Here is a 27,993-nt window from a genome sequence, read left to right as displayed (position 1 = left end):
CTTTAATAGTTCCCCCCATAAACATTGGTAGGTAGGAACCTAAAGCAAGAATAAATAAGCACCTAAATATACACATTCATATTATTGCACATTCATGTATAATGTATGTATAAAATTGGTCAATCTATAACATGCAACGGAAAAATATATTGTGAGCTGCATGACGTGAAGCTATTGAATATGGAGGCAACAAAAAGACGGAAATATGATGCAGTTTCTATGGCAACAGTGAGACGCTGCTTCACCGCGGAAAACGGATGTGACGTAACTTGAGGACGCTAAAGTTTTTGAACCGTTTTGAGCGGTGGAATCAGTGCCTGTGGTAAGTTTGTTTTTTCCCCATCCACGTACAACATTATCGCCAGCGCTGTGATTTTTTTAAAGACGCTGTTCCTACAAACTAATGTTCCATGTCATCTGTAGGACGATGCACTTGTGCTTTCCCAGCGTTATTGTGTGTTTTAGCTCAGTTAGCATCATGTTTGCTAATGTTTACGGTCTGTGTGAGCCCTTTAAATTGTCATTCGTGTGTTTGCAAACACTGCGAGATATAATTATAAGGTATTTGTCATGTTGTGTTGTGGTGGTTCTACGTGTCACGGTGCTACTGTGCGCCACATAAATGAGCTAAAACACTGTCTGTTGCTAGCGAATCTGTGTTTAACAACAGGTAATATATTCTTTAATTCCCACCTGAAGGGCAACATGAGCAAACGTGAAGAGTCATGGTTGAGGCTGGACACTGAGTTTGACCATTTTCTACTGGACATGAAGCCATATGTCCTCAAACACTCCAACAAGACAGGTGAGATTTCATTTACTCACACTTCACTTTTGTTAATAGCATCATCAGACATCACTGGTGTGGGAAACTTGATGTTTGTTGTTGCTCTTGAGCTGCTTCAAAGACACAAATCTTGATACCTAGAGTTAGAATTAATGATTGATGATACATAGTGCGTTAAAAGTAAAAAAATATTACACAAAACTGCTCAGTTTAAAGAAACATTTATTGACCAACACTTATGGTCTGGCTTTTCAGTCTGCATTTTGTGTCTGCACTGCACTGCGATTGTATACTTTAAATAAAGTAGTGTATAAACAAAATATTAAATGCATAAAGCAGGTAATCAAAACATAACATTGTCAAATCATCCTTTGAATGAAAAAATAAAGCTTTAGTGCAAGCGATCATTTTATGGATAGATATGATTGTCTTGCAATATATTGATTTTCACAAATCGTTGTATCGTGATATTATTGGTATCGTGCAGCATGTGTCGTACTGTTAGGTACCCTGTGATTCCCACCCCTAGCACAGTGCAAACCAAAGTGATATGTTATATAATAGTAATAGTAATATACTTTACCTTGCTGTCCTCTTTTCCAATGTTCCCAGACCGTCAGCAGTGTGCCATATGGATAAAGAAACTGTGCGACCCGGCCACGTGTGCCTCAGGTCTGGATGGACGCAAGAACCGCAACATGTATGCCCTATTGCTTCTTCACATGCTGAAAAGAGGGGTTCTGGAAGCTCCTTTCAACAGCAAACCAGAGCCTGGCAATCTTAAGACCCTCCCTACCTATATGGTAAGTAAAACAGCTGCATTAAATCCCAAATGTAGCTGTATTACCGCCATCTAGAAGTGAGACAACATTTGTGCCTCAATTTGGATAATGCTCTTCAAAAATGCTGCCTTAATCAAGTTACTCGAAGAGTCCCTTTTCAAGTCATTGTGCAAAAACGTAGTAGTTGGAACTCAAAAACCACTGGATTGCATATCCTGATGTTCTTAATGAATATTCATTTTAAATTTTAATTTGTAGTCCATCTACTTTGACGAGCCACTGAGTGGTCGGTCTTTGGAGAACAACACAGCACATCTGCCTGACTGGGTGACAGGAGAGCTTGGTGGATATACAGATGACAGTTTCAGTGCCAGTCTGCTCAAGGACAGAACCAGTTCCACACCTATTGCGGCTCTTCACAGGTACTTTTCCACTGTGCACAATTTTGTCTGAATATACACAAGTACCACAGCATATCTCCTGAATAAATCATGGCTAGCATGATCAATCATCTGTTTTTTTTTTTTATTCATATATAACATTTGCAAGATTCTGCATTTTAAGAATATTTTATGAGGTCTAGATCTGGTCTAATCTATGCCATCGATCTGGCATAGATTATGAACTGATGCATAAGAATACATGTTACTAATGAACAAAAGGCTGAACACTAAAACCTCAGTTACCCCTGAGATTGTGGCCCATGTCAGTATGTATGCATCACATCCTTCCTGCACATTTGTCAGCTGCACATTCATGAAGCGTATCCTCTGATCTGCTACATCCCAGAAGTGTTCTTTTTAGGGTCTGATGACTCCTTGTTATGTTACTGAAACCAGTTATGACATTTGTGTTGAATCATTATGCTAAAAGAAGCCATTATGGGGAAGCATGAAGTGATGTCAGCAACTCAGTCAGACTGTAGTGTTTAAATGAGAGTTAATCAACTCTATTCTCACAAAAGTGTATTTTTGATGATTTAATTCAGCATTATTCTTGTTATTCTTCCTGTTTCACCACATTTTTCTGGTGCATGGAGTGGACAATGGTTTGGGCCGAGAGATGGAATAAAATATATGATAACAAATGAGTCCCATCAGAATAAGCTGTTATTTAAACAAGAAAATGTGGCATAGTGTGTATAACAGGCCCAAGGCGTTTGAATAAAAACACTTTCCACACCACTATATCACCTTCAGCCTAGACTGTTGACACAACGCTATTGTGTGCAAATCCCCAGGAAATGGTCTCAGAAATGGTTATACCAACCTGTCTTGCACCAACAGTCATGTCACAGTCAATTACTTTGTCATTGTGTACAGTTAGTGTATTGCTGATGGATGGATAACTATAACAGGAATTTCCATTATGCTCATGTCCTGTATTTGTGCAATGCACTGCTGCCAAATGAATGGTTAAAATGTATACATGTTCTCTTGGATGGTCAGTGTGTCTGGGAGTGCTTCATAAGGCTCTCTTCTTTTAAGGGAGTAGTAAACATTTCAAATAACAGACTGACTGTCATTTTCTGATTGGAAAGCACAGTGAACTTGTGTCTCGTTTCATTTATCCTTGACAACATGGTGGCATTTATTTTAAAATGTACCACAGTTTGGACACAAAGGTCCAATAGTTGAATACTATTCTGGTGTTTTCAGAGACTGATTAATTGGGCCAATAATTAGCAATTTTTCATCATTAACATTGGCCAGATATTATTTAATTAAACAGCCAATTATTACACTTTTTTTTTTTTAAGTTTTTTTCCCAAAAGCTTATAGATGACCTATTTTATCTATTTAATATTTAGTTTGTTTATATTTTTTATTTAAAAGATACAATGTATGTGCACTGCAGTACAGACACAAAATGCAGATTGTAAACAAAGTGTTTGTGCGTGTATGCTTATTTAAGCTAGGGATATTTATCTATATTTCCTGTTTTCAAAGTTCTTTTACCAAACTAAAAAAATACCGGCCATGTCTGTTATGCCGGTAACACACAGCTTTAATGCCTGAATGCCCGTCATACTTGCTCAGCAGCGTTATTGGAAAAGCCATTGCCAAGTACTTGCATCAGTCTGCATGAACCGTCCATTCAGAATATTTCAAAGAGAAATACTTCAAAACAGCATGAGAGGACGAGGAACCTCTCATATTCTCTATCCATCTTTTTTTTCTCTCCACCCCTCTTCCTCTCTCTCTGTTAATGAACCTGAGGTCAAACCTCCACAGAGGAGAGAGATAAAGAGAGAGAGAGGGGAAAGCACACAATAAAGTTTGGTAGCTCACTGCATGAAAATCATCTTCCCTAAGACCTAAATATATGTATTTCGGATTTAAAATTGTCCTGCTTGGTTTAAAATTCATAATGTGTGCGTCATAAATTGTGTAGATTATATTACAAGAGGAGGGTGCCTTTGCAGCAAGACGAGTTGTGTGTGTTTGTGTGGGTTTTCTGCGGGTTTTCTGGCTTCCTCCCACAGTCCAAAAACTTGCAATATGGGGATTAGGTAAATTGGACAATCTAGATTGACCGTAGATGTGAGAGTGAATGGTTGAATGGTTGTTTGTCTCTATCGCGAGGGACTGGCGAACTGTCCAGGGTGTACTCCGCCTATCGCCCTATGTCAGCTGAGATTGGTACAGCCCAACCCCCCCCAGACCTGTGGAGAGTAAAGCGGTAGAAGATGAGTGAGTAATATCACAAGTGATCCAAAACTATGTGGCTTGCTTTTGATGAGACACAGTTCTTCCTTGTCCTTGTCATTGAGCATGTGCGCATCCAGGTTTTGTTGGGAACAGGCTGCCGAGTACCAGAACATCTGATTGGAATAAGACCATGAAAGACACTCGGATCACAGGCTAATGTCCCGTTGGGGAAAATTATTCAGGCTTAGAGTTCTTTTATGTGTCTCTCTCATTAAGATAAGATTAAATGGAAGGAACTTGTCTGACTCCCTCCCTATGATGTGGCAACGTTTGATGTTGGTCTCACTCACCATTAGTCAGGTGATGGGCAGGGATTCGTTCTACTTGTGAAACTGTCAGACCTGATTCAATTTTTACTGTAAATCCACACTCGTTATTAGAATGGATATCTGAGTTGTCTCCTTTTCACACAGTGGTGTGTGGGTTCCCCCACATTGTTTGTTTGGATTAACAGCGCCGTTATTCCAAAATGCCCCGAGTGAATTCCGTCATGCATTCCACTCCTGCTTTGCTATGCCTCATTCAGCCACTAGATAGAGCCTCTGCTTTATCATTAGCTTGAGCTCAGCTCAGGCAGAGGAATGCTGTGGGAAAGCAAAGGCAGTTGGTGAGGGTCAAAGGATCTTACAGAACAGCTTTGGTAATTAGTCCGCATGTCCACTCCATCTTCTGATATGTCAACTTGAGTTCAAAGGAGACACTTAATGATAAAGATGTAAGGGGGGGACTGGCATGTGTGGTTTGGATTTGACATGTAAACCTGGTTATCAGCACTGCTGGGGTCAGGTTCAATGCTAAAGTTTAGCTGAAGAGAATGTATGTTTATGAAAGCGGCTTTACTCGTCACATTGTACAGTTTCTCTCGTAGGCGTCTCCTTTCTGTCTTCCTGACCTCTGCCTTCCATCTGTGTGTTTTCAGCCACACATGAAAACTTTTAACCCCCCCCCCTTCCTCTCTCATTTCTATTTTTTTTTTGTCTCTGTGTAAGTGTGACAATAACATTGCACTTGCAGTTGAAGGAGTCAGCCGTTGATGTTGGTGTAAACGCCTCACAGCTCTCCCTCGTAGGCCAGCATGTTTGCACTGATCCTCCAGGTGCTGTGGGGTTATGTCGGAGGGTGTGCAGGGGCAGAGGGATGTTTGTGTCCCAAGGTCAGACTGCTTTCCTGAGATTGCCTGAGGCTGAGACCTGGGCCCTCTGGCTATGCACCTGGAGGTCAAGCTCGGATATGGATGTCAGGCAGCTTTAATCAGCCGAGCTCCAGCTTCTGAGGCTCTACATGGTGTTCTCATTTTCTTCTCTCTCTCTCTCTCTCTCTCTCTCTGTGTGTGTGTGTGTGTGTGTGTGTGTGTGTGTGTGTGTGTGTGTTGTCTGTGTGTAGCTCTGGCCAGACATGCCACTGCTTTGATCTCTGGGCCTCAGACTCCAGACACATCTGATTCAATTATCTTCATCCACCTGTTGACTTAGAGGCCCAAGATTGTGAAGCTTGGCCCCCCTGTCCAAGTTTCACAGCTGCATGTGTTTGTGCATGTGCGTGCAGGTGTGTGGCCGTGTGCGTGTATTGACTGACCAACTTGGATGTGAGTAAGGAGTATGTACACAAAAGCTGAGGGTATCATTAGAAACGTTTGGTTAATTGCATGCTGTTGTTTGCAACATGGGTAACTCAGTAGTCTTTTCCTACTTTGAGATTGTTTTCTCTGTGTAGCAGCCGTTGTGGAAAGTTGTAAAAACAAAGTTAAGTGGCGTTCAGCGCAATGAATGCATTTATAACTTATTCATTACGGTACAGGGCAAGTTACTGAGCATTTTCTACCACTGTACATGTTCAGAAGCACAATGCTGCCACTGCACATTCTTTATTGAATCAAACATCAGCAAGTCAACCCACAAACCTGGCTCACAGCAAGGTTTTTCTGAGTATCTAACTCTGTGGTACTCATGAAACTATGGGGGGGAGGAGTTCAAAGTGCCATGATTGTATAACTGTCCTCTCCTATGCCTAAGTTTCCTTTTTGATTATGTTTTTAATCAGAATCCTACTAAGAAAATCTCTTATATAATTACAATATTTGATATTCCATTTGTTTAGGAGAGAAACAGAACTATAAGAAACATTACCTGCTGATTGACTCACTGTCTTTTTGAAGGGATGGGTGAACTCCTTATTTAAAAGAAAGAATGTTTTTAATGTTAAAAGGTTGCGATGATGATGATGATGATGAAGAAATGAGTACATGTTTTGTATGTTACAATAACCTAAAGTGGACGGTACAGCATCTGCTTACCTCGCACAGGTATTATCCTGTTCAATATTCAGCAGACGATCACATCACATTGTTTGTGTTTGCCTTCAAGAGGCAACACTGACTGTGATGAATTCTCAATACGAGGAATTCTGAAAACATTACATTGGTAGGAAAAGTATGTCCATAGGCAAGAAAATAAAAATGGACTGAAGAAGACTAAGCGATGTATTTTCTTCATTGTTGGTGTGCTAATCTTCTTGAAGACATGTTTATATGTCTATTTGGGTGGTATTAGTCATTTCTGAGAAACTAGTTAAGGTTATGGCGAAGATGTGAATTGTGCTTAGGTTACATTTAGGCATTAATTGGTTAAGCAGCACTTTTGTTATTCTGCTGGACGATGATGAAGAACAATCAAGTGTAGGGCTTATTTTCATAATTGATGAATCTGTCGATGAATGGATTAGTTGTTTTGTCCATAAAATGTTAAAACATTGATCAATGTTTCCCAATCTTTTCCCAAACCAAACCAGAAAATATTCACATTTACGAAGCTGAAAAAATCTGACAAATTATTTTAATTAACAAAAAACAACTCTAACCAATTAATAGATGATCTAAATAGCGCATGGAAAACAAACGGATGTATAGCAGGGAGGTTTATTGTTCAGATGGGATGAAATGAAAACCACAAACCATGCAACCAATGCCAGATGTTGATGTGTGTGTAAATACCGCGGCGCTCTGCCTACGCAAGCGCATTCATATGCAAAGAGAGACAAGAGTGCACTCCAGAGGCGTGCACACATGCATATATTGTAGCTTAACCTCCCTCACTTTGCTGTCTTTTCCTCTCTCACTGTATCTCATCCAGGAGAAAGCTGTATGAGGAGAGGAGCTCATCACGACCCGCAGGCTCCAGTCCACTCAAACAGTCCTCCAAACATGATGTTAGAGAGGTAACGATGACGTTAAACAGGTTATTTTGAAAATGGATATTTCTAGGTCACTGCAAGGTATCTGTGATGACGCATTGAAAGAACCTGCTTGCGCCAATCAAAACAGGAGCCACGCTTCTTAAACACAAACCGTTTTGGAAATCCCTCGTCTAATTTTCCCACAACGTCAAAAGGAATTCCCAGAACTCATAGGTTGTTGTTTCATGCAACATAATTGGGGCTAGTGATTGGAGTGACAATACAATTTCAGTATTATACCCTCAGCAGCCAGTTTGTCAGCTTGTCTATTTAATTGGATTTCACTATTACTCAGTACAGGTGTTCCTAATAAAGTCAACAGAATATGTATGTTAATGGTATAAGCCAGTCACTTCCAGACAGATGGTTTTGGGAGTGTATAAACAGCACATTCAATAACAAGCATGAAGATTAGCAAACATTTATTATGGAATCTGGTCAGAATAATATAAGGTGCTCTATAGATGGCAGTGCAGATCACACATTTACATTGTGACTTGAATTGCACTGGTTTTATCTTGAAGTGGGTCCTCGCAAAAAGCCAATGTGCATTTAATCAGCAGAACTTTAGCTATATCTGTGACTAAAGCCATTTAGGCCATTCAGTGTTTAAACACAATGTGCAATGAATTCCTGGTTCGATAAAGAGACTGTGACATGCAGCTTTGAACAGCCAGTGATTTGCATACTAAGTATTCCTAGATACTGAAATGAAACGTTGAGTATGTTTGCTCAAGATTGAGTCTCTGGGACCTTAATGCCTTTTTAATCACACAGGGGCATTTAATCCTGAGCTATTCCATTCAGACAATTCTCTGTGCCGGTACAGTTCCACTCAGCGACACCCAAGGTCCACACTCCACCAGATCCTAATCACATTCAACAACATCTCTCCTTTCCATATCACTCTCCCAGCTCTATTAGATATTTTTCCTATTTTCAACCTTTCTGCCCAACCTTGACTTGAGTAAACTGATCTTGAATCAACAGAAAGAATTCCAATGATGCTGTATGAAACACGTCCGGAGGCCTTTTGTATTAAAGGGGCCGGGGAAAACAAAAATGACAGGCAGCATAGCTGCATATGACACTCTTGTGTGGAATTTACTGCGTGACGGAAATGATGTGGAACTGCCAAACATCTGGAGTGCTCTATGTGAGAGGGAGGAGAGCAAGGGAACAAAGGGCGGAGAAATGGAGATAACGAGGGAGTAGAACGCTGTTTGTAAGGGAGGAGAACACATGTGGGTGTACGTATATCTGTAAGCTGTTAAAGAACCTTTTTGTTGTTGCCAGGAGAGCAATTATATTTTGTCAAAACAATAACCTCCGTCACATCTGTTGTTCTCTCCCTCAGGCCAAAGTGACAATCAAAGTGCTGCCAGAAATATTTTAAATTCCCTCCTCTAATTTGTTTCAACCCTCGCTTTGCTTCCATTTTGTTTCTGCCGTTTACGCATTTATTGCCTCCATTTTTCCCCCTCCTCAGGTGGACAGGGGGTTGAAAGCAGACACGTCTCATGATGACAGTGACTTGGAGGCTCGTCTCAACAGCTGGAACCTAGGGGTGAGTCCAGGGGCATGCCTTGAGCTCCCTGGTTAAATACAGCTGTCAACATGCTGCGGCTCATCTACTGCGTGGATGACTGAGCTCACGAGTAACTCTAAATCAATAATGCATTGATGCTGACTTAGCTGTATTGCTTGCGCGCTGCAAGGGGCAAAAATATTCCTTTCACCTATGTCCTCTGCAAACCGCTTCCCTCAGGCAGCTCACTGCTTTTGTGGGACGCGAAGGTAGGATGATGAGTGCAAGAAGGGTTGTGTAAACTATTACGTATTTGATGATTCTGTCTGGAGTGCGCCAGGCCAGGGCTTGATAAGCACTGTACCCTCACATCTTTTATTCTCTTATATGTTTGTTATCTCCTCACCCGCACGACCCAGAGTCTCTCTTTCTTTTTTCCTCCTTTCGTTTGCTTGTCACCTCTCATTTCTCCCACATTGTTACACTCTTATGCTTTTTTTTGTTTGTTCAGAACAGCCCGTCTCTTTCAGTGTTTTCCCTCTTTCTCTGTTTCTCTCTGTTCCGCCATTCTGTCTTTTGCCATTTTTTGTCCGCCCAGCTTCCCCCCTCCAACACTCTCATCGTTGCTCTCCCTCTCCCTTTCAAGACGAGGGTAATCTGAGGTCTCTATCAGCAGACGTGAAGCTGTGCACTGCTCCACTCCGCACTCCTCTGTGTTGAGACGCTGATAAGATGCATTGCTTGGCAACGCTCCCTCAAGCCTGCATCTTTCAAATCAACAGATGTTCCTTCACACACAACCACACAAACACACACATACACACAAACCCCCTTCAAGTTTATAGAAGTTTCATGGATGCACTGCCTCAAAGAGCCCAGCTCCTACAAAATTTCAGCACAGCCCAAGCATCACGCTGTCTAGCACTTCTTTAGCTTTGGCTTTAGATGTTCTGAAGCTGTTTGAATTGGTTTGTTCGTTCGACCCGAATGTAATAAAGTCAGTGTGGTCAGCACGACAGCCGTACTGGACAGTAAACAACCAATTGCTTGAGACTCCGATAAGAGTTTCTTTAAGATACACAAAACCTGAGTCAGCTGGACCAACATTGGTTTCATCTCGCACTTAGTCTGTGGTGTGTGTTGGAGGCACAGACGGCTAAACTGCAGTAAACATTGTGTAAAAACATTACCTATTTTACCTCCTATCCATTTCAATTTCAACCCGGCCGTCCATTGTCTGTTGTTAGATGGGCGTGCCTACCACTTACCACTTGCTCAACATCAGTCCGATGCAAGGAAGTCATCAATCACAGCTTGTTTGTTTGGCCTGAGATCCTGGCCTTGTGATGTGTAGTCTTGTTCCTCTTCTGCGTCCGTCCATCCATCCATCCATGTCGGGTTCCATCTGTGAGGCTGGACACACATTTACTCACGGCAGTATGTGTGTGTTTGTGACCGCGCAGCAGATACGCACGCACGCATGCACACGCAGAAGGTCATGGGCACACACGGGTGACCATGTTTAGTATCAGACTCACTGTGCCAGGATTACACCACAGCATTTAGTATAAATGTCTTCCTTACCCTGTGGGCTGTGCTCAATCAAGTCTAAAGACTGGCTGTCCATATAAAAATAAATCCCATTCTTCTTTTCAGCCTGGGCACTAGTTTAGAAGAGTATTGATTGATTCATCACTTGGCAAATGTGGCCGGTGCCAGATTTTGAGTAGCAATTCATCACATAATAGCATGGCACCCTCTATTGATGCTAGTTTGCACCGACTAAGCGTGAGTGGTCTTGTTTTGGGCAAGTGTGTGCATTTGATAATAAATCTGACTGTAGTCAAATCAGATGTTCCCTTTTTTGGCTAATAAAATGCCTGACCTGTTTTTCCTCTCTCTATCACAGTCGGGAAGTAGGTCCCCTTTCAGCAGATTGTGACTGTGGCTATTTTAGTCCCAACCTCTGAGGTTCTATCGGGTTCTCTTCCCTCATCTCCCATTCATTCTGAATTTAATTTGTTTGGGTTGTGTCACATCACAACATGAAATTATTATTGAAATGAGTTCCACTATACTCCCCTCTCCCTCCCTCATGCCCATGTTGAAGATATTAGTTACAGAACTGTTTACTGGGTGTCATTGCTGTCATCTCCAAAGTGAGCTCTCCTGTTTGAAGGCTGTGATCTTGCTTTTAGTTGGCAGCCCCTACAGACAGCCCCCAGTACATAGCAGAGAAACACTGTATGATACTTTGCTCACAATAAAGTAATGGGGTCACAAATAGTGCAGGGGGAAAATAGCAGGTTGTCGACACAGAGTTTGTTTGTTTTTTTGTTTTTTGTTTTTTTGCACTGAGCAGTATTGATGTAATGATGCGGAGTCATTTGAAGTGTGACCCCTTTGCTTTCAGGTGGTTTAGTGGCTCACTCGTATTATAATCAAAGAACATGCTGTGTCAGTGTTTGGCAAGGATTTGTACACATTTGTCTCCATCGCATGGTAAATGGTTGGGCGATAGCTTACAGATTAGTGGTTGCGAGTGTTGACAAAAGGACCGTGTCAGGACAGCGGAATGGGGCCGAGAGCGGAAACAGAGATGGCCACACACAATCCCTTGAGGTATCCTGACCCATTCTCTGTTTCTAAACAGAGGATAGTTGACAGAAGAGAGCCAAAGCACCAGGCTTTTGATGTGTTCCCCACAGTGTTTATGACAAACTGAGGGTGGAGGTTAGGTTTTGCGAGTAGAGAGGTCTAAAATGGTCTTTTTGTGTTGACTCTTCCAGATTGAAAACCCCAGGTATTTGCGAGAGAAGCCTATCCCCTGGTCTCCGGTAAGTTTTCAGACGGTACCTCCCTTGTGGTTCACGTATGGTTAAGAAGACAAGAGCGTTGTCTTTGAACTTTACAGTCACCTTGACCACTAATCTCTTTCACCCATATCTTTTGTAGATTTTCAAGTCAAGCTTTGGGAGGAACAGCGCCTTGACTGATGATCAGGGCCCACAGCTTGTGCAGAGCAAGGAGGTATGCACCAAGGAAGCGCTTAATAAACCCCAGCCTTACCTGAAAGCTTCTTTGTGTGATAAATATCAGAATTCTTTTATAACTCTGATACCATCTCTTTTCATGTCCCAAAGCAGTGCATTTAAGAGACTGCCCTTTACATCCATTCCAGTAAGCCGAGATCCCTTGGTTTCTGCGGGGCCTAGGCCCTGTGGTAGGTTGTTGGGAGGGTGGTCTGTATTTTGACTGGATTAACAATTTGTACATAATTCACAACACAAGTTTTTACATTTTATTATAATTGTTCTCAGACATCAGCCATGAGAACACCAACATATACTCACTGCAGAAGGGCGTTCTATATCCTGAAGTAATAACTTCAGTAATAAATCACTGTACCCCATACAAAATAACGCTATTTGCACCACAACTTTCTTCATTTCCGTTTGCTGTCTGAAAATGAGGCAATATTGAAACTGCTTACAAAATGTGTTTGTTCTGTTTAGTCTCCTCACCATCCCAAAGACCACTAGTCAGCTGACCCTGAAGGAGAACTCTGCTTTGCTGTTGGCAGTACAAAAACATTTGAGGAAACAAAGGACAACATAGATACACGCAGCACAAACATTAGAACAATTATCAACCATCCTCCTGTATTTTTTCTGACATTTAGCAACATCGTTTTTCATGTTCTTGGGTGGAGGATTTATTTTCAAGAACTGGATGAACCGAGGTCAGTTCATTCTAGGATAAGAATCACTATAGTTTGGAATCAGAAACCCTCACAATTCTGTTGTTTAATGCACCACTGTTAAAAGGACCATAATTATTATTATTATATAATTACAGTATCCTTCAGAGCAGTCGACAAGAACTTAGAAACATAGTTTATCTGTTAATTTTGGTGCTCTGCCCATCGTATTACCCTGGTAGTCAGTATATTCACTTTGTCTGTAGAAGCAACTCATATAGAGGTTGAATGTTGCTTGACTGCTTTATGACAATGAACATATTCACAGTCATGTTCATAAATCCTTGTCCGTAGTTTGTATTGTAACGGCCAATATGTGCATTTTTTTTTTCCCCCCAAGACAAAAATAATGCTCGCTCCCAGTGATGACAGTTTTTTCCTTATGTGGAATTAAGCTGAAAATCCTACTCTGAAAGTATGCTTTGAAGTCCTCTCTGCCCCTCCCTGCCTTTCCGAACCACCACTCATCCCCCCATCCGCCTTAACTCGCACTGTTAAATATAAAACTGAGCATGACTTGGCTGTAAAAAAGCTGTGGCTTTTCATGTCTGCTCGGGGAAAGCACTGCCAGCCTGTTACATCAGCTTCACCAGGAGAGGGAAGAGATTGGGGGTAGAAAGGACGGGAAGTGAGAGAAACATACACGGTACATGCATGATGGACAAAAATAGTTGTTTATTGACCCGCCATGTTCGCGCTGAAGATGCTTTGCATGGGTGGACAGCTGGACACGCACTCGTGTCCTCATCCCCACAGTCGAGCAGTCTACCTGTGGGCTAATATTGGATGTAGCAACACCAGTCCTGATACAACATTAAAGCAACGCCCCATTCTGTTTGATCCTGCTTCAGACGAGATAACTTGCCCCATACAGCTCTGTGTGGTAGGAATATAAATGTATCACTCCTCAGAAGACCACATCATTTTATTAATTCCACCTTTTCAATCTAGAGCAATGCAATTAAAATGTCCCGTGTAGCTCCTGTTGACACTGAGTCACAGGTTTCCTGATGCATCTCGATAGTCATCTTTGAGGCTTCAGTCAACATATTTGACTGCATTTTATTGGTGAATGATTCTCTGTATTGTAGGTGGCCTTGAACCGGTGCATCATTTTTTTAGCAGGGAAGCTGTAGGAAATTCTACTGGCCTGTCATTTCCACTGAGGCCACAGTGCTCTCGGTATGAGAACCAGTTCAAAAGTTGCACAGAAACATTGGGAGGGACACACTGGGAAACGAGAGGAAATTGTGCAGAACTGGAGCTTTTTCCCTGTGGTGCTTAGATTTGTGTAATTTGCCGACTGTAACCAAACTGTTGCGCTGCTGTACAGTCTAACTTATATGGACTTTACTTTCAATACAATGGGAATAGAGCTGTAGATAAAATGTTTGTGGATTTTTATGTTTTTTTTTTTATTTTTTTAAAACATCCATAAAGAGCCATGCTGTATTTCTGGATAAAATGATAACATCAAACCCCATTATGTGATGTCTGGCACTGTCTTTGGTTAGGTAGGGATGACTACTTACAGATGTTTTTTTCAGATATGGGTAGGTCAGTAGCTGTGTTTAGGGGAGCCTGGTATAAGCCGGTTGTCATTCAGATCATATAAACAGTCGATCCAATCATGACTTCCTGGTTTGGTGCTATTGGCTTCTCTGATTCCATACACTCTGCCCACTACAAGAGACATCATAACAGGATATAGCTATAACCCTGTTATGGTGTGGCTGTCTAGACCCAGTCTAGGAGTCACAGTGACGTCACTTCCCTTTAATTCCCACGGGTGCACTGATGTGTGCAAGTGTATTCGCCACCTACACGACGTGGGTGCTGGGTGTGAAAATGACAACTGCGGCAGACGCTTTCGCCGCTGTTTGCGCCAGGCTTAAGATGGCACCTAATACACATCGACATGCGTGCAAACATTCTGGCATTTGTACAGTTCAACTCGTACAGAACATACTTTTATTCTCACAAACGGGGGGTGCATCCACGATGCATTTTAATGCCAGGTGTGAACAGCGGTACTTAGCACAATCTTGCTGTGATAGGATCATCGAGGACAGATGTTAATACCTTGTCTGAAAGGGGCCTAGTGGTCATAAGCCCCTGACAGGGGATCAGACCCTTTGTTTTCTGATGCTGTAATGATTCGGTCTCTTTAATTTGTGGAACCTCTGGGACAGTGCTTGATCTCCTCAGCCTGTGATTTAGAGGGCCATAGCCCATCTTATCTCATTGCTTTTCAAAGCTAAAGCAAGGGCAAGCTAGTGAGCCTTGATAGTTTTAAGGTTCAGTCTCTGAAGATTAAGATGGTGCTTCAGGCTGGGAGACAAAAATGGACCAATGAATTTGGTATTTTAAGGTTCTTCTTTTCTAGATCTTTTTTGTACTTCTAATCTGTTCCACCTAACAATTTCAATTAATAAACCTGTTTACTTCACAATTTACTGTGAACAGAGAATAGTAGACAATATTATATGAACTTTTTTTCCCTGAGTATAGAAATGTCATGTAGATGTTTGTCAGTAGACTGCAGAACGCTCACTATTGAGCATCTGTGTGTACTGAGGATGAAAGACACACCAAGACACTGTTCGTCTCATATGCAACCTTTCTTTGTGGAGCCCAAACAGTTTGCAGACGATTTGTGAACACATCCTCCTGAGGGAATGGGGCTTGACCCCGTGCCACTTTTGAGCGCAGAAAAAGCAACCGTTTCATCGTCTTCTTGCATTCCCTCTGTCATAACCCCCTCCTCCTCCTTCTCGCCCTCTCATCTTTTCAAGAGTGAAGTGTCAAAAAACTTGGCATCTTACAGTGCTCGCTACGACTCTGAAGAAGAGAGAGGGGGGGCTGTACCACCCAGTTAAGCTTATTGAAGACATCTCAGAAGCCTTAGGTGTACGACATTCCTCCTCCTCCTGTCTTCACTGATGCTTTTATAAACAAGTTTCAAACGCCCCTGATCTAGTTTGACAAACTTTCTCCAAAGACCATTTGAAGAAAGGATGAGAAAGTGACACCCCCATGTTGTTTTTTTTATTTATGTTTCTTTCTTTTTTTTTGGCCTCTTGCTTTTCTATCACCGTGCCGCCCCCCCCATCTCTTTCTCACACATGCTTTTTTTTCGTTCTCTTGCGACAGGTCTCCTGTGGTCCCTTCACATGAAATTGCAGTAAGTTAGGAGAAAAGACAGAGAATAAACAGGCAGAATATTTAATAGGGCTTTGTCAAGGATACACTGTGTAAATGCACCTCAAGTGCAATAATGAGGTAATACGAAGCGAAGGCCTTCAAAGATTCCACCAATTCACTCACAGTTCATGGATACCATGCATGTCTGTGGTGTATTTATCAGTTACAGCGGCAACATTTAACCGATTTATCTATTCATAACTAATTACTACTACTAACTAGTAAATTGACGAGGGATTTCACCTTTTGAAATGTGAATATTTTTGCTCTCCTGTATGACATTTAACTGAAAAATAAGACATTAGAGGATGTTGTTATTTTGATGTTTTTGAAACCGCTTTCTTCACTTTGCATCATTGTACAGACCAAACTATTAATTGATCAGTTGAGGAGGTAATCATGATATCAATCAACAGTTCAGCTAATTGTTAGTCACAGCCCTAGTATCTATATTTACATTTTTCACCATGTAGTACTTTAATTATATTTACATTGGGATGTTGGCACAGTTCCTCTCCTTTTTGAGTATAGCAGTACAAGAAGGTCTGAGGTGTTTTGACTGTGCCAAGTCAAGTCGTGGGAATTCTCTGCTTAATTGTTTTGATGACTAGAACAAACAAGGACTAGCCCCAGGACATTGTTAACTGCTGACATGCTCACACACACATAGCCACACTTTCAAAGGGAGAATGTTGTCACTGTGCTCCAGGCTTGATTAACACACCAGAGCAGACGGTGACTAAACACGAGTTGTGACATCAAAGCAAAGGGCACCTTAGGTCATCTTTCCATCTTTGTCTTTCCGCGTGTCGTGTATCCGTGAGAAGCAGCGCGTGTGTTTTTGCAGCTAACTAAACAGAAAGTGTGTGTAATAAGAAGCAAATGTAAAATGTGTTAATGGAAACAACAAAAGATTGTAAAATGAATAGGGTTGCATATTATGTGATTTTAATTATTCTCAAAGAGTTACTGAGGAGATGATTTTTTTTCTTTTCATACACACACTAACAAAACATGTGCTGCAGCGCAAAGGGAACAAGACCAGGCCGTGTCTTTGTGTTGCCAGAGACGTGATAATTATTTTCCAGTAATCACAAATGACTAATGGCTAATTTTGTACAAGAAAAAAAAAAAAAAAAATCGTCAAATGGAGACTGGATTGTAATGTTTTCGGTCAATTGCAGACATTGATGAACAGGTCATTATGGGTTTGTGTGACTGAGAGCGCTGAGAAGCCCTCTGGCTCAAGGAGATCTGTTCTCACACGCACACATCATTGAACATTTGATCCTCCAAAAATACTGTGTTGAAATCATAACAGCCGCTCTCACCATGTTAAGCTGCAATGAGTGCAAGAACACGGACACGCGGGCTTCCACCTTGTTGTTCTTACCATAAACAGACTGAAGACGTTCTCACAAACACGTACGCACACACACACACACACACACACAGTGTTGGGTTCATCTCAGATTCTTCCTTGCTAGTTTTTGAAGCTGTGTGCGTGTGGATGAATGTTTCTAAATGTTACCATGGTTTATTTCATCATCAACTACACTAAGATGGGACTCAGTCTTGATTTATGCCACTGCTATTATCCTGCCATTCTATATGATGATGTGTGTTTTTTGTCTCTGAAAAATGTCAACACATCCTTGAGTTCCACCAGTAGAAAGTTAAATGTGATTTACGTTTGGTTTCTGTGTGTTTCCAGACTGAGATGAAGATAAAGGTTCTGGAGTCCAAGCACCAGGAGGAGAAACTAAAGATGCAGCAGAGACATGATGCAGATGTTGAGAAAGTAAGAATCACAGCTATCACTGTGGGGGTTACCTTTTCAAACCGCAGGTGACTTATAGCCACAGTATGTCAATATGTATAGTGTATGTTAAGTCTATTGTCCACCACAACACTGTCTTTTACTGAATTAGTGTTTTGCTTCTGGAGAATGTCGAGTTAGAGTGTTTTCCGACACCTCATCTCATCGGGCAACTCATGTGTAGAACCACAGTATAAAGTTCACTGTATAACTAGTGTCTATATATAATAATGTGAAATATAACAGATACAATTTCAAAGGAGTTTATTGTTTTCATTGGCCAACTGGACAAGTTCTAGTGCTAATGGAATCTAGTTAACCTGTGTGACAGTAGCCATCATTGTTACTTGATAGAGCAGCGAGTCCTATTCTGAATGCTCCATCTCCCAAATAATCATCTCTTCAAAGGTCTTTGCCAGTTGTTGAAAATAGCAGTAAAATCCGGTTTATTTCACACTTAGGCTGCAGATCAAGCACCTGGGATCTGTCACATCCTCGCTATGACTTGTCTTTGTTGCCACAGAAGGTTTTAATAAATCGGGGAAAAAAAAACAAAAAAAAAACCACTTCAATTTTCTTTCCACTTTAAGATGCCCGTGGCTTCTTTGTGTTTGACAAGAGACAGGATGACAGCTCCCTCGCTCGCTCTCCCTTCGTCACTCTGCAATTACACACAGATTGCAAGATATGTCCAAATGAATTTCCTCATAATTGTACCCATTATTCCCTGTAGTGGCTTCAAAGTGTGAGTGATTGTTGGGTGAAAGTGATGGAAGGTGAGCTAAGATTTAGGTTTTTTTGTAGTCTCCTTATGAATAATGTAGCCCTGCGATGGACTGGCGACCCGTCCAGGGTGTACTCTACCCAGCACCTCCTGCGACCCTCATGAAATACACTAGACTATCGGATCCGGCATTTCCCTACCACTGATTCACCATTATGAAGTGAATTTTGTTTGTTTGTCACTTTGGAAGCTACAGATTTTGTTTATGTGTATTTCTCTCCAGCTCTACTCTCTTAATTAACTTAATGTACTGGTTAAAGCTGCGGACAGTCGGGCTGGACTGCTCCTGCATTAGGAGGGCTTATAAAAGCCTAAAATTGGCATTCTAAAAGCTGTCATTTCCCTCTGTCTAATGCACTCTCCCTGGACCTGACACTGTGTCTGACTCGGACCCATAAAAAGACAACACTCTCTTTCGGTTGGTGAAATGGAAAAAAAAACGGAGTATCCCTAAATGTTCGGTGACCTTTTACTCCAGTCACCTCCCCATCCTCCTTTCATCTCCCCTATCTTGTTCGCACAGAGGATGACAGGCTTGGTGACTAAGTGCACTTGGGTAGAACAAAAACTGGAGAGATGAAGTCTTCGACATTTTGGGACACGTCTTGGAAAAAAACCTCCCTCACTCGTCATTAACCCAGAAAATCATAGCGTCACCTGTTGTTGCACATGTCCGTTTAGTCTTTCTCGTATACATGATATCAGTTGTGCTTAAAAATATAGTATTAATATAATATAGATATAGTATTATATTAATATAGATTAACATGTCAATTAGATGACGTAATCCCAGAGTGAGAGCAGAATTTATTAACGTGAGAGTAGGACAGATTACAGATATAATATTACCGACACAATGCATTGTGTAGGTAAACCTGGATTGTAGTATAGTGCAGGAAAATATGTGTATGTATATATATATATATATATATATATATGTATATATATGTATGTATATATATATGTATATATATGTATGTATATATGTATATATATGTATATATATGTATGTATATATATATGTATATATATGTATATATGTATATATATGTGTATATATATGTGTGTATATGTATATATATATATATATATATATACACATATGAACACAACCAGTTAGACCAGTTATATAATAAACCTGTATATGTGTATTATAAAGGTAAGCAAGAACTCCACTTGAGTGTTAAACTGTCCTTTCATACTCGGGCTCCAACTCTCCATGGTCTAATTTAACTAATTACAGACAGATGGCAGCAGCAAGCAGATGCAGTTGCCTCATTGCACCTTAGCACAGGTGGTTCACTCAGTCATCATTTCACTCAGTTAGCCCGTAGTCTCTTCAGGATTAGTGGAAAACGACGTCGGGTCATAGCGCAAATTATGTCTTCTAAATGTTCCGTGTCTTTATGAGAGACATAATGTTTAGTTGTCATTTTATAGGTGAAGAATTGTATTTTGTATTTGTCAGATGATCATATTTGAGGATATATCTTTCTTTTTTTTTTGAAGTCCACAAAATTGTTTATGATGTAAACAAACCTTTAATAATGTCATGATAATAATGTTTGTTGCCAGTTTAAAGCTGCTCAGATATGTTTTCTTACAAACAAAGGTTTACCTTTAGGCTCTGATTACCTTCAGGTTTTGTCACCAAATGACACGGATCAGAACATTTCCAAAGACAAACTTCCTTGAAGTTATGAATCCTACATTAACTCCCTGCAGTGATATACAGTGCAGGTCATGGTTAATAGATTTGATTGCTTGTGATGTTACTAAATACTTTATGAAAGACATTTGGACATACTTACTAAGAACGGTGATATTGTTTTTTGAAAAGAATCCCTCTCCTTTTCCTCTTTCTCTCTCTTTAGATCCTGGACCGCAAGAATGGTGAGATTGAGGAGATGAAGAGCATGTACCGGGCCAAACAGAAGGAGTCAGAGGAGATGATCCACAAGCTGGAGAAGAAAGGTGAGGGGGTCGCAAGAATGCAGGGTGAACATGGAAGGATGTTTATACTAGTGTCTCTGAACACTCGGAGCAAAAAGCCCGAAAAAGATGCAAGTCCACAGGAGACAGGGCTCTGGTGAAGAGTGACATTCTCCAGCTGTGCTGCTTGATCCAAAATTTTATCTCACAATGTGAGCCTTTTACTGCATGATGAATTTTCTCCTCCCTATTTTAGGACCTCTCACCTGGCTCATAAAGATTTGAGATAATAACTTGGTTAAGAGAATCAGTACTGGCCATTTGAATCAATGCTTTTATTGAGACTGATGTACTGCAGTGTGTGTGTGTGTGAGTACATACCCTGTGGCAGGGCCTGACTGCTCTCCATCTTTGTGTGTGTGTGCTCCCGCAGTTCAAAGTGTGCTGCGGGAATCCCAGGTCATCTGCGAGAGCAAAGAAAAACAGATTACTGAGCTGAAGAAGATGTTGGATCAGAGCACTGACTCCCTGAAAAACGAGTGGGAAAAGAAGGTATGAGGAAAAGTGGAAGAAGGGCTTGGATATTCTGCAGCCCTGAGCCAAAGAAAGTTAGTGTGAGACTAGCAATAAAATCTGTATTCTCTCATGCTACACTTAAGCAGAGGTGGCAAGGAGTACTGAAATATTCTACTCAAGTAAAAGTACCACTATTAATACATTTTTGCTTAATTACAAGTCAAAGTACTGGTCTAAAAATGTACTCAAATTGAAGTAAAAAGGTTGCTTGTTTAAATTTTCTTGTAATAACAAGGTTGGGGTTCTTTCTTGTGTCAGTGGGACACAAATCTCACATTAATTGTTTTTAATTAAACAAACCTTTTACAAATTAAAGTGCTGACAAAGTAAAATATGTAAACACATAACGTATCAGTCAAAATGGGCCAAAGGTGACAAATGCTTCAACATTCTCACCTTTATTAGTGCCAATTCACCTGTCCTAATCATTCACTGTCAAAGTTTCCGGTGCGCTAATTATGTATTTATTTATTTATGTCATTTAATGTTTTTTTAAATTCAGGCCAATATTCTTTTTACTCAGTGACCGAGTTGATTTAAAATGTAGCTTACAGTTAACTACAGTGCTTCAAAAAAAAAACATACCTAATTAAAAATAAAATTCCAATTTTTAGTACTCAAAATACCTACTCAATTACAGTGACGGAAGTAAATGTAATTCATTCATTTCCACCTCTGATTTTTTGTAGTGCTGATTTGTTCTGAGTAAAGTGTGTTTTCAATCCAATAGCACTAGCTTTTCAAGCTGTTGCGGTTCAGTGAACTCGTAATAAAAATCAGTGTCTTTAGAGTCACTCGGTGTGTGATGGGCAACCTTGTGGAACAATTTCTCTCAGATGTGATAGGAAGACATGCATAGATGTATAATGGTGTTTCTTCCCCTTGAATAGGTGCAGAAAAGAAAGAATCCGACTGTGACTGATGCGTAGTTATCCTTTGCTCTTTCAGCTGCATGCTGCTGTCACAGAGGTGGAGCAGCAGAAGTTTGAACTGCAGAAGAAACACACCAACAACATCCAGGAGCTGCTGGAGGACACCAACCTTAGACTGGCTAAGATGGAGGCAGAGTATAATTCCCGGGCACAGGCCACTGTGAGTTTACTGACAACATGTGAATGTGTAAAAGTGTTTTTTTTTTTTTTTGTAAAATATCCATATATCTTCATATTATGCTAATGATTTCAGGAAAATATTGCTATTTTTTCTGCATTCTATCTGACAGCACTCAAATTAGGATTATTGTCATTATGGAATTTAACTTTTAATCATAACCTTTATTAGATCTAAAACATAAACAATAGTGAATGAATACCAATGTTTGTGAGCCCCAAAACACAGTCAATATTTGGTTTAAGAACACATGGCAAGGAAAGACATTGCGCAGTCCGAGAAATGATTTAACATTTAAAAAACAGTTTCTGAAGTACTTGTCATTGTTAAAGTTTGAACCAGCAGTATCCAGTTTGTTTTTTTTGCGACTTGTGACCTACAAAAACAGATGTCCATCAGTTGTTACCACTTAACACCAAAGACTGTTTCCCTTGTAAACTTTTCAGAAGGAATGATAAATATCTAAAATGTGCATATTCTTTTCACATTATGCGCCTACTGATCTTGGTTAAGTCAACTTTTAATTTACGACAGCCTTTCATGTGGATGACCCCAAATGGCATCAAGCTGCAACAGTTAGTTTTGACTTCACTCAGACCTGGTGTGACATGATTTTCACAGGAACGGTCATGATTCGGGATAAAAATGCAGACACATTTTTGGCACCAAGCCTTGTTTAGCCGCTTAAATGTAAACATCAGTCAAACCACCGATTACAAAGCAGTGACCCTCATCGTTTCATGACAAAAAGTGACTTTGACATCTCGTGTCTGTCATTTTTACTAAGTTGTTTGAAGTGTGTATAAAATCTTTCTTTCTTTCTTTCTCATGGCGAAGGATGTGCTTCAAACTGTACGTGGGATGAAGCACATTGTGTTGGTCGTGATCAACACTAGAGGCCTTGTGATTACACCACTTCATAAAAAGTATTTCTTTTATCAGTAACGGTATTAATGGAGTGTCATATGTATCACACACACACACACACACACACACACACTGCTCCTGGCCTTAATCTGTCAGCAGGCCCACATTTAAAAGACATCAAACACTGGACAGTGCAGGGCCAGTGGTAAGGCCCCTCTTTTAATAATTAAAGACAGACAAGGCCCCGGAGAATGAAAGGAGCCCTATGTCATTTTAAATTAGCTGCTGTCCTGCTATGAATTTGGTCTGACCTACACACACACACACACACACCTAGGTTAGGATGTTCAAAGTGGACTCACCAGCTGAGTTATTACACCTCTCTTGTAGCTGCCTCTAAGCCTAATCCTTTAAAGTCAAGGTTATCTTGTCTTTTATTGCACATTTCTCTGTTGACTTGCTTTTGTCGTTTATAGAAGTATATAAATTTGAAGATATGACTCAGGGGTGGAAAAGTAGTTTAATGTATACATTGTGCAGATGTTGTTGGGTTTTTGTTAAATATTCACACAATGTGTACACGGTAAACGACACCGTATGACACCATGTTTTTTAGGTATCTTCAATCCTCTGCTCACTATGGGAGGGGATCTAAAAGTTACTACCCGGGATGTGATGTGAGAGGTTTTCTCAGGTCACAAGCCAAGACAAATCCAGATTGATGATTCATGCTCATTCAAAAACAGCACATTGGATCTCGTTTAATCACAGTGAAACGAAGGATGTTCCTCCTACCATCGATACCTGGTTGGGTTTTTTATCCAGCACAGATCACGTATCTCGCGCAGGGCTTGGAGATATGTCAGATGTTGTTATTTTTGGACGTTACCTGTGCAAAGGGCAGAACAGATAGAATGACTAAGTAGATGTTTTGAAATACAAGACAAGCCTCTATCTGTCTCTTTATTGCACCAGCCAAACATCTGACTTTGGTACGTGCATGTCCAAATATCCAAATGACCTTTCATTATTAATATGGTGTTGTTATAAATATTGTACAGTGGTTAGTAGTACTACTTATATATGGTAAATAACAGCAGTATTTATTTGGTGCAATGTACAAAACTCCCCATGCAGAGCCAGCATTGATGATCAGGTGCGTGTTTGCGTTACCAGCGACTTAAAGATGCCTTTTCTTCAGTACTTCCTCCCTTTCTTGTAGCTTATGCTTGACTTTTTCCTCCACTGACTGAAAACTAATGTGTTGCAGCGTGTTCTGATACACATACAGACTGACAATCACCTCAGGAGATGAGTGATGGAGGCTGTCATCCAGTTCCTGGCCTTACTTTTGACACTTAAACTGTAAAAAGGTCATAAATTCACTTTCACATGGGGCTCTTAATGTGGCCTATGTTGTCTGCATTTCACACCTAGTAATCCTAAGTAAAAAAAATCATAATATGTGCCTACCGAGCAAGTCCAGGTGTACCCGTCCAGCTTCAGTATGTAGAGGTGCTTCTATTCATCCCCTGCCAGAAAGCCAAGTGTCAGCACACGTCCTGGCACAACACAGGCCCCTTGTTCCTTTTCATAGCACCCTACACTGTGAACACAAAGACAAAAAAAAACCCTCTCTCAGCTGCTGCCTTTGCCAGGTACTGCTCTTACCTTTCTCTTTTCAAACACACCGCACCTCCTCTTCCATCATTTTGCTCTCCGTCATCGCCGGACTCCGTCATCGTCTACATCTGTGAGCACGCTCCAGCTTCAATCAGTGCCCCGTCGTCGGCTTTATCAGACTGCCCACATTCCATTCCATTGTTCTACACACATACAAAGACACTCGCATGGTGGGTGACAGGATGCAGAGACATGAGAGACGATATCTCCATCAGGACTTTGATCATTTTCTTGATTCAATATCAGAAATCAGACTGAAACTTCTGTATTTTAATGTTCAGTAAAAGCAGGAAAATAACTCTTACCTAGTTAGTCTTATCACCTATCATCAATGTATATCCTTTTTTGTAGTATAAGGTTGTACATTACCACCCATAGAGTCTCACATCCCCAGGTTGAGTCCAGCTACTGACCGTAGAAATTGAGTTCATCAATAATATCTTATATGTTTCTCCTGATGCAGAAACCAGAATTTTCTAGCTCAAACTAAAACTTCTGATTTGACCTTTTCGTGTAGCCCGTTAAGATATCTTTGGTTTTAAAGGCGTACACAGTAGATCTTTGAACAAGTTGATTGCAATTTGTCAACCTTGGAGTAGACTGTCATAAATATTTGATAACTAAAGCAGTAAGTATCTATTATTCATATGCTGAAATCCTTAACTTCAATCATCGTACAGAAACTGTGTAGAAATGTTATTGTGATGTTGAAGAAAGAATAACTTTAGAGAAACTGTCGACCACTTTATCAGCTACATTCTTCCTTTTAAGCGACCTGATACTGCTGACTTCTGACCAGTGACATTTGCTCTGCCCGGTGCCCTCAGTGGTTCATGCCGGACGGTTCATTGGTGTCTGTGTATCCTTGTGATCCAGGAGCAAACGGTGCATGAGCTGGAGCGGCGCGTGAAACAGCAGTCTGCGGAGGTGGAAAAGGGCAACGAGCTGCGTCAGAGGGTGACACAGGAGAAGGCCCAGCTGGAGATCCACATTGCATCAATCAGTGTTGAACTCCAGGAGGCCAAAAGACGGTGTGTCGAACAAAAAGTTTGAAGTGAATTAAAACCCTCTTACTAAGCTAATTCTATATGAACAAACGTGTTTGCTTGACAACACGGGTACCGTTTCCACCAAGCAAGTATAGTGCTATAGTCATCACAGTGAATGTTAAACCCTGATCTGGCTTTTGTTTACACTGCGGGTTGTGTTGCTGGATGGCGATCGCTGCATCCGCTACATAAATAGCATAACATTATACCAATGCCACACAATTGCTTGTTGTTTCTTCTTGTCATGTGGCTGTGTATAGGAAATGCCACCATTTTTCCCTACCGTCGCACACAAGTGATGCGTCTCTGTCGATCAGTCAACAAACTGTAGTGTGTGTTGCTCCGCCCTGTAGGAGTCGCACCACTGTGCTTGGTATCACGGTGAACAGGTGCCAAAAAATGGGATGTTGATACCGTTCACGAAATTTGACGTGTACACATAAGTGCATGATTTACCGAACTGAACCAAACTGTACCACCTGTTGGAAACTGGACTTTGCATGTTGTCAAATTGCATGGTACCATTCTTGGGGAACATCATTCGAATGAGAGTTAAAATGTAATGATTGAAGCTGAAGCTGTAATTGAAGTGAACAGTCGTACCACACAATCTGAATCTAGCTTTAAACTGTCCGCAGGTCTGCAAAGCTGCAGGAGGAGAAGGAGCTGCAGAGTGAGCAGCACGAGCAGACGGTGCAGAAGCTCCAAGCCAAACATGAGACGGACATAAGCCACTTGTATCAGGAGCATTCACTGTCTGCTGCTAAGGTCCACATTAGCACATGGTTTCCTAACAGCTCTCCCTTCCCACCTTGCTGATGTAATTTACAAAAACATTCTTTTTGACCAAATTTACTAATTGTGTTTGTTTTCCTCATCCAGGCCTCTGAGGTAATGGAAGACTTGGAGAAAACGGTGGCTCTGCTCAAACAGCAGCTGCAAGACAGTGAACATCGAAGACACCAACTAGCCAGGGTATGGTTTGCATGGCAAAATGTGTGCGCTTTGTGTTAGCACGTTTAACTCATCTGCTCACAGACAAAAAGCATCTTTTCTGTTGTCACTGCAGTATAACTAGCTGTAAAAATGCATTAGGTTAGTATGAGCTATACTGTGTATGGGTCATTTATTTTTTTTTGTTCCTTCTTTTAGGATCAAGAGATAAAGTTTCAGCAGGAAAAAGACAAACTGCAGATCAACTGTGAGAAAAAGGTAACGTTTACGTTGCTCCTTTGGGAAAACTGATCCCCTGAACCTCCGGGATTCTGTCATTGAACTAAAAAAGACCTGGACAACGTGATTACGGTCAAGTAGAGATCAGAGCACAGAGTCACGTGTTTCTCTGATTTTTTTAAATTGTATGCCTGGTCTCGTAAAGTCAGAGCTTAGATTAACAGGTCGATGTGAAACTGGACTGACTAAATAAATGAATTTTTTTATGATTTGGCACAAGAGTTATCAAGTAAAGCAATTCAACTTTAAACTTGCAGTCACCCTGCAAAAAAAAAAAAAAAAACGTTTAAAGGGGAAATGTTTCTCTTTGTATCATGTGCTGTCAGTGTAACATGGCCTACACTAAAATAACTTTTAAGGGAGCCTCTTTAAAGCTATAGAGCGCAGTCGTAAACCACAGAGTACAGAGGCCATTGTTAAAGATCTGAGTTAGACCAGACCAACCTTCATGGGTGAAGATCAGGTTTTAAGACTGTGCTGCACCTGGGTCATCTTCAAAGTGCCACACTTATAATGTGCCTCAGTGGCTGATCGCACCTGCAAGAACTTAACGGGCCTTTGTGCTAGAAGTAGGGCATTTATTTGAACTATTATCATTGCTGATTATTAATTATTTATAGAAGTCACAAAAATAAGTGGTGTTGTGTAAGATCAGCCTGAGAAAAACCCCCAGTAAGCTTCTCCTCTTTTTCAGTTTCAATGAAGTTTGATTAAGCTTCATAACAAGAATGTTGGGGTTTTATTTTTTATTTAATTTTTTATGCCATCCATTTATATCTTTGTAATCGACCTGCATGTTGAATTATTATTTCTGTGAAAGTGAAGGATGAAAACTGTGAAAGAGAAGCCACCTTTCTGTTGCCACTGGGAATATTCCCGTTTCCCCTCCTGAGGAGTGCTTAATGAAATATGTGAAGAAGGTCAGAATGTGGTATCT

At 40.8% G+C, this 27,993-nt stretch overlaps 1 protein-coding gene across 3 annotated transcripts in view; it reads left to right on the top strand.

Moving 5' to 3' along the window:
- Nucleotides 1-263: 263 nt before the first annotated feature.
- cep112 (centrosomal protein 112) overlaps nucleotides 264-27,993 on the top strand; it is a 97,806-nt gene continuing 70,076 nt past the window's right edge. For all 3 annotated transcript variants that reach the window (XR_006362292.1, XM_044051343.1, XM_044051344.1), the window contains exons 1-16: nucleotides 264-322; nucleotides 700-805; nucleotides 1,400-1,590; nucleotides 1,828-1,991; nucleotides 7,409-7,493; nucleotides 9,001-9,078; nucleotides 11,829-11,876; nucleotides 11,995-12,069; nucleotides 17,718-17,804; nucleotides 20,481-20,580; nucleotides 20,972-21,090; nucleotides 22,063-22,206; nucleotides 25,651-25,805; nucleotides 26,462-26,591; nucleotides 26,706-26,798; nucleotides 26,976-27,035. Coding sequence is in view for 2 of the 3 variants with exons in the window: in XM_044051343.1 (XP_043907278.1) it covers nucleotides 706-805; nucleotides 1,400-1,590; nucleotides 1,828-1,991; nucleotides 7,409-7,493; nucleotides 9,001-9,078; nucleotides 11,829-11,876; nucleotides 11,995-12,069; nucleotides 17,718-17,804; nucleotides 20,481-20,580; nucleotides 20,972-21,090; nucleotides 22,063-22,206; nucleotides 25,651-25,805; nucleotides 26,462-26,591; nucleotides 26,706-26,798; nucleotides 26,976-27,035 (1,629 nt within the window). In the remaining variant the exon portion in view is untranslated. The remainder of the gene's footprint in view (nucleotides 323-699; nucleotides 806-1,399; nucleotides 1,591-1,827; nucleotides 1,992-7,408; nucleotides 7,494-9,000; nucleotides 9,079-11,828; nucleotides 11,877-11,994; nucleotides 12,070-17,717; nucleotides 17,805-20,480; nucleotides 20,581-20,971; nucleotides 21,091-22,062; nucleotides 22,207-25,650; nucleotides 25,806-26,461; nucleotides 26,592-26,705; nucleotides 26,799-26,975; nucleotides 27,036-27,993) is intronic.

Source organism: Solea senegalensis, linkage group LG19, assembly GCF_019176455.1.
Source record: "Solea senegalensis isolate Sse05_10M linkage group LG19, IFAPA_SoseM_1, whole genome shotgun sequence".
Lineage (NCBI taxonomy): Eukaryota > Metazoa > Chordata > Actinopteri > Pleuronectiformes > Soleidae > Solea > Solea senegalensis.
The sequence above is the reverse complement of the archived record's forward strand: the minus strand, read 5'-3'. Positions and strand labels throughout refer to the sequence as shown.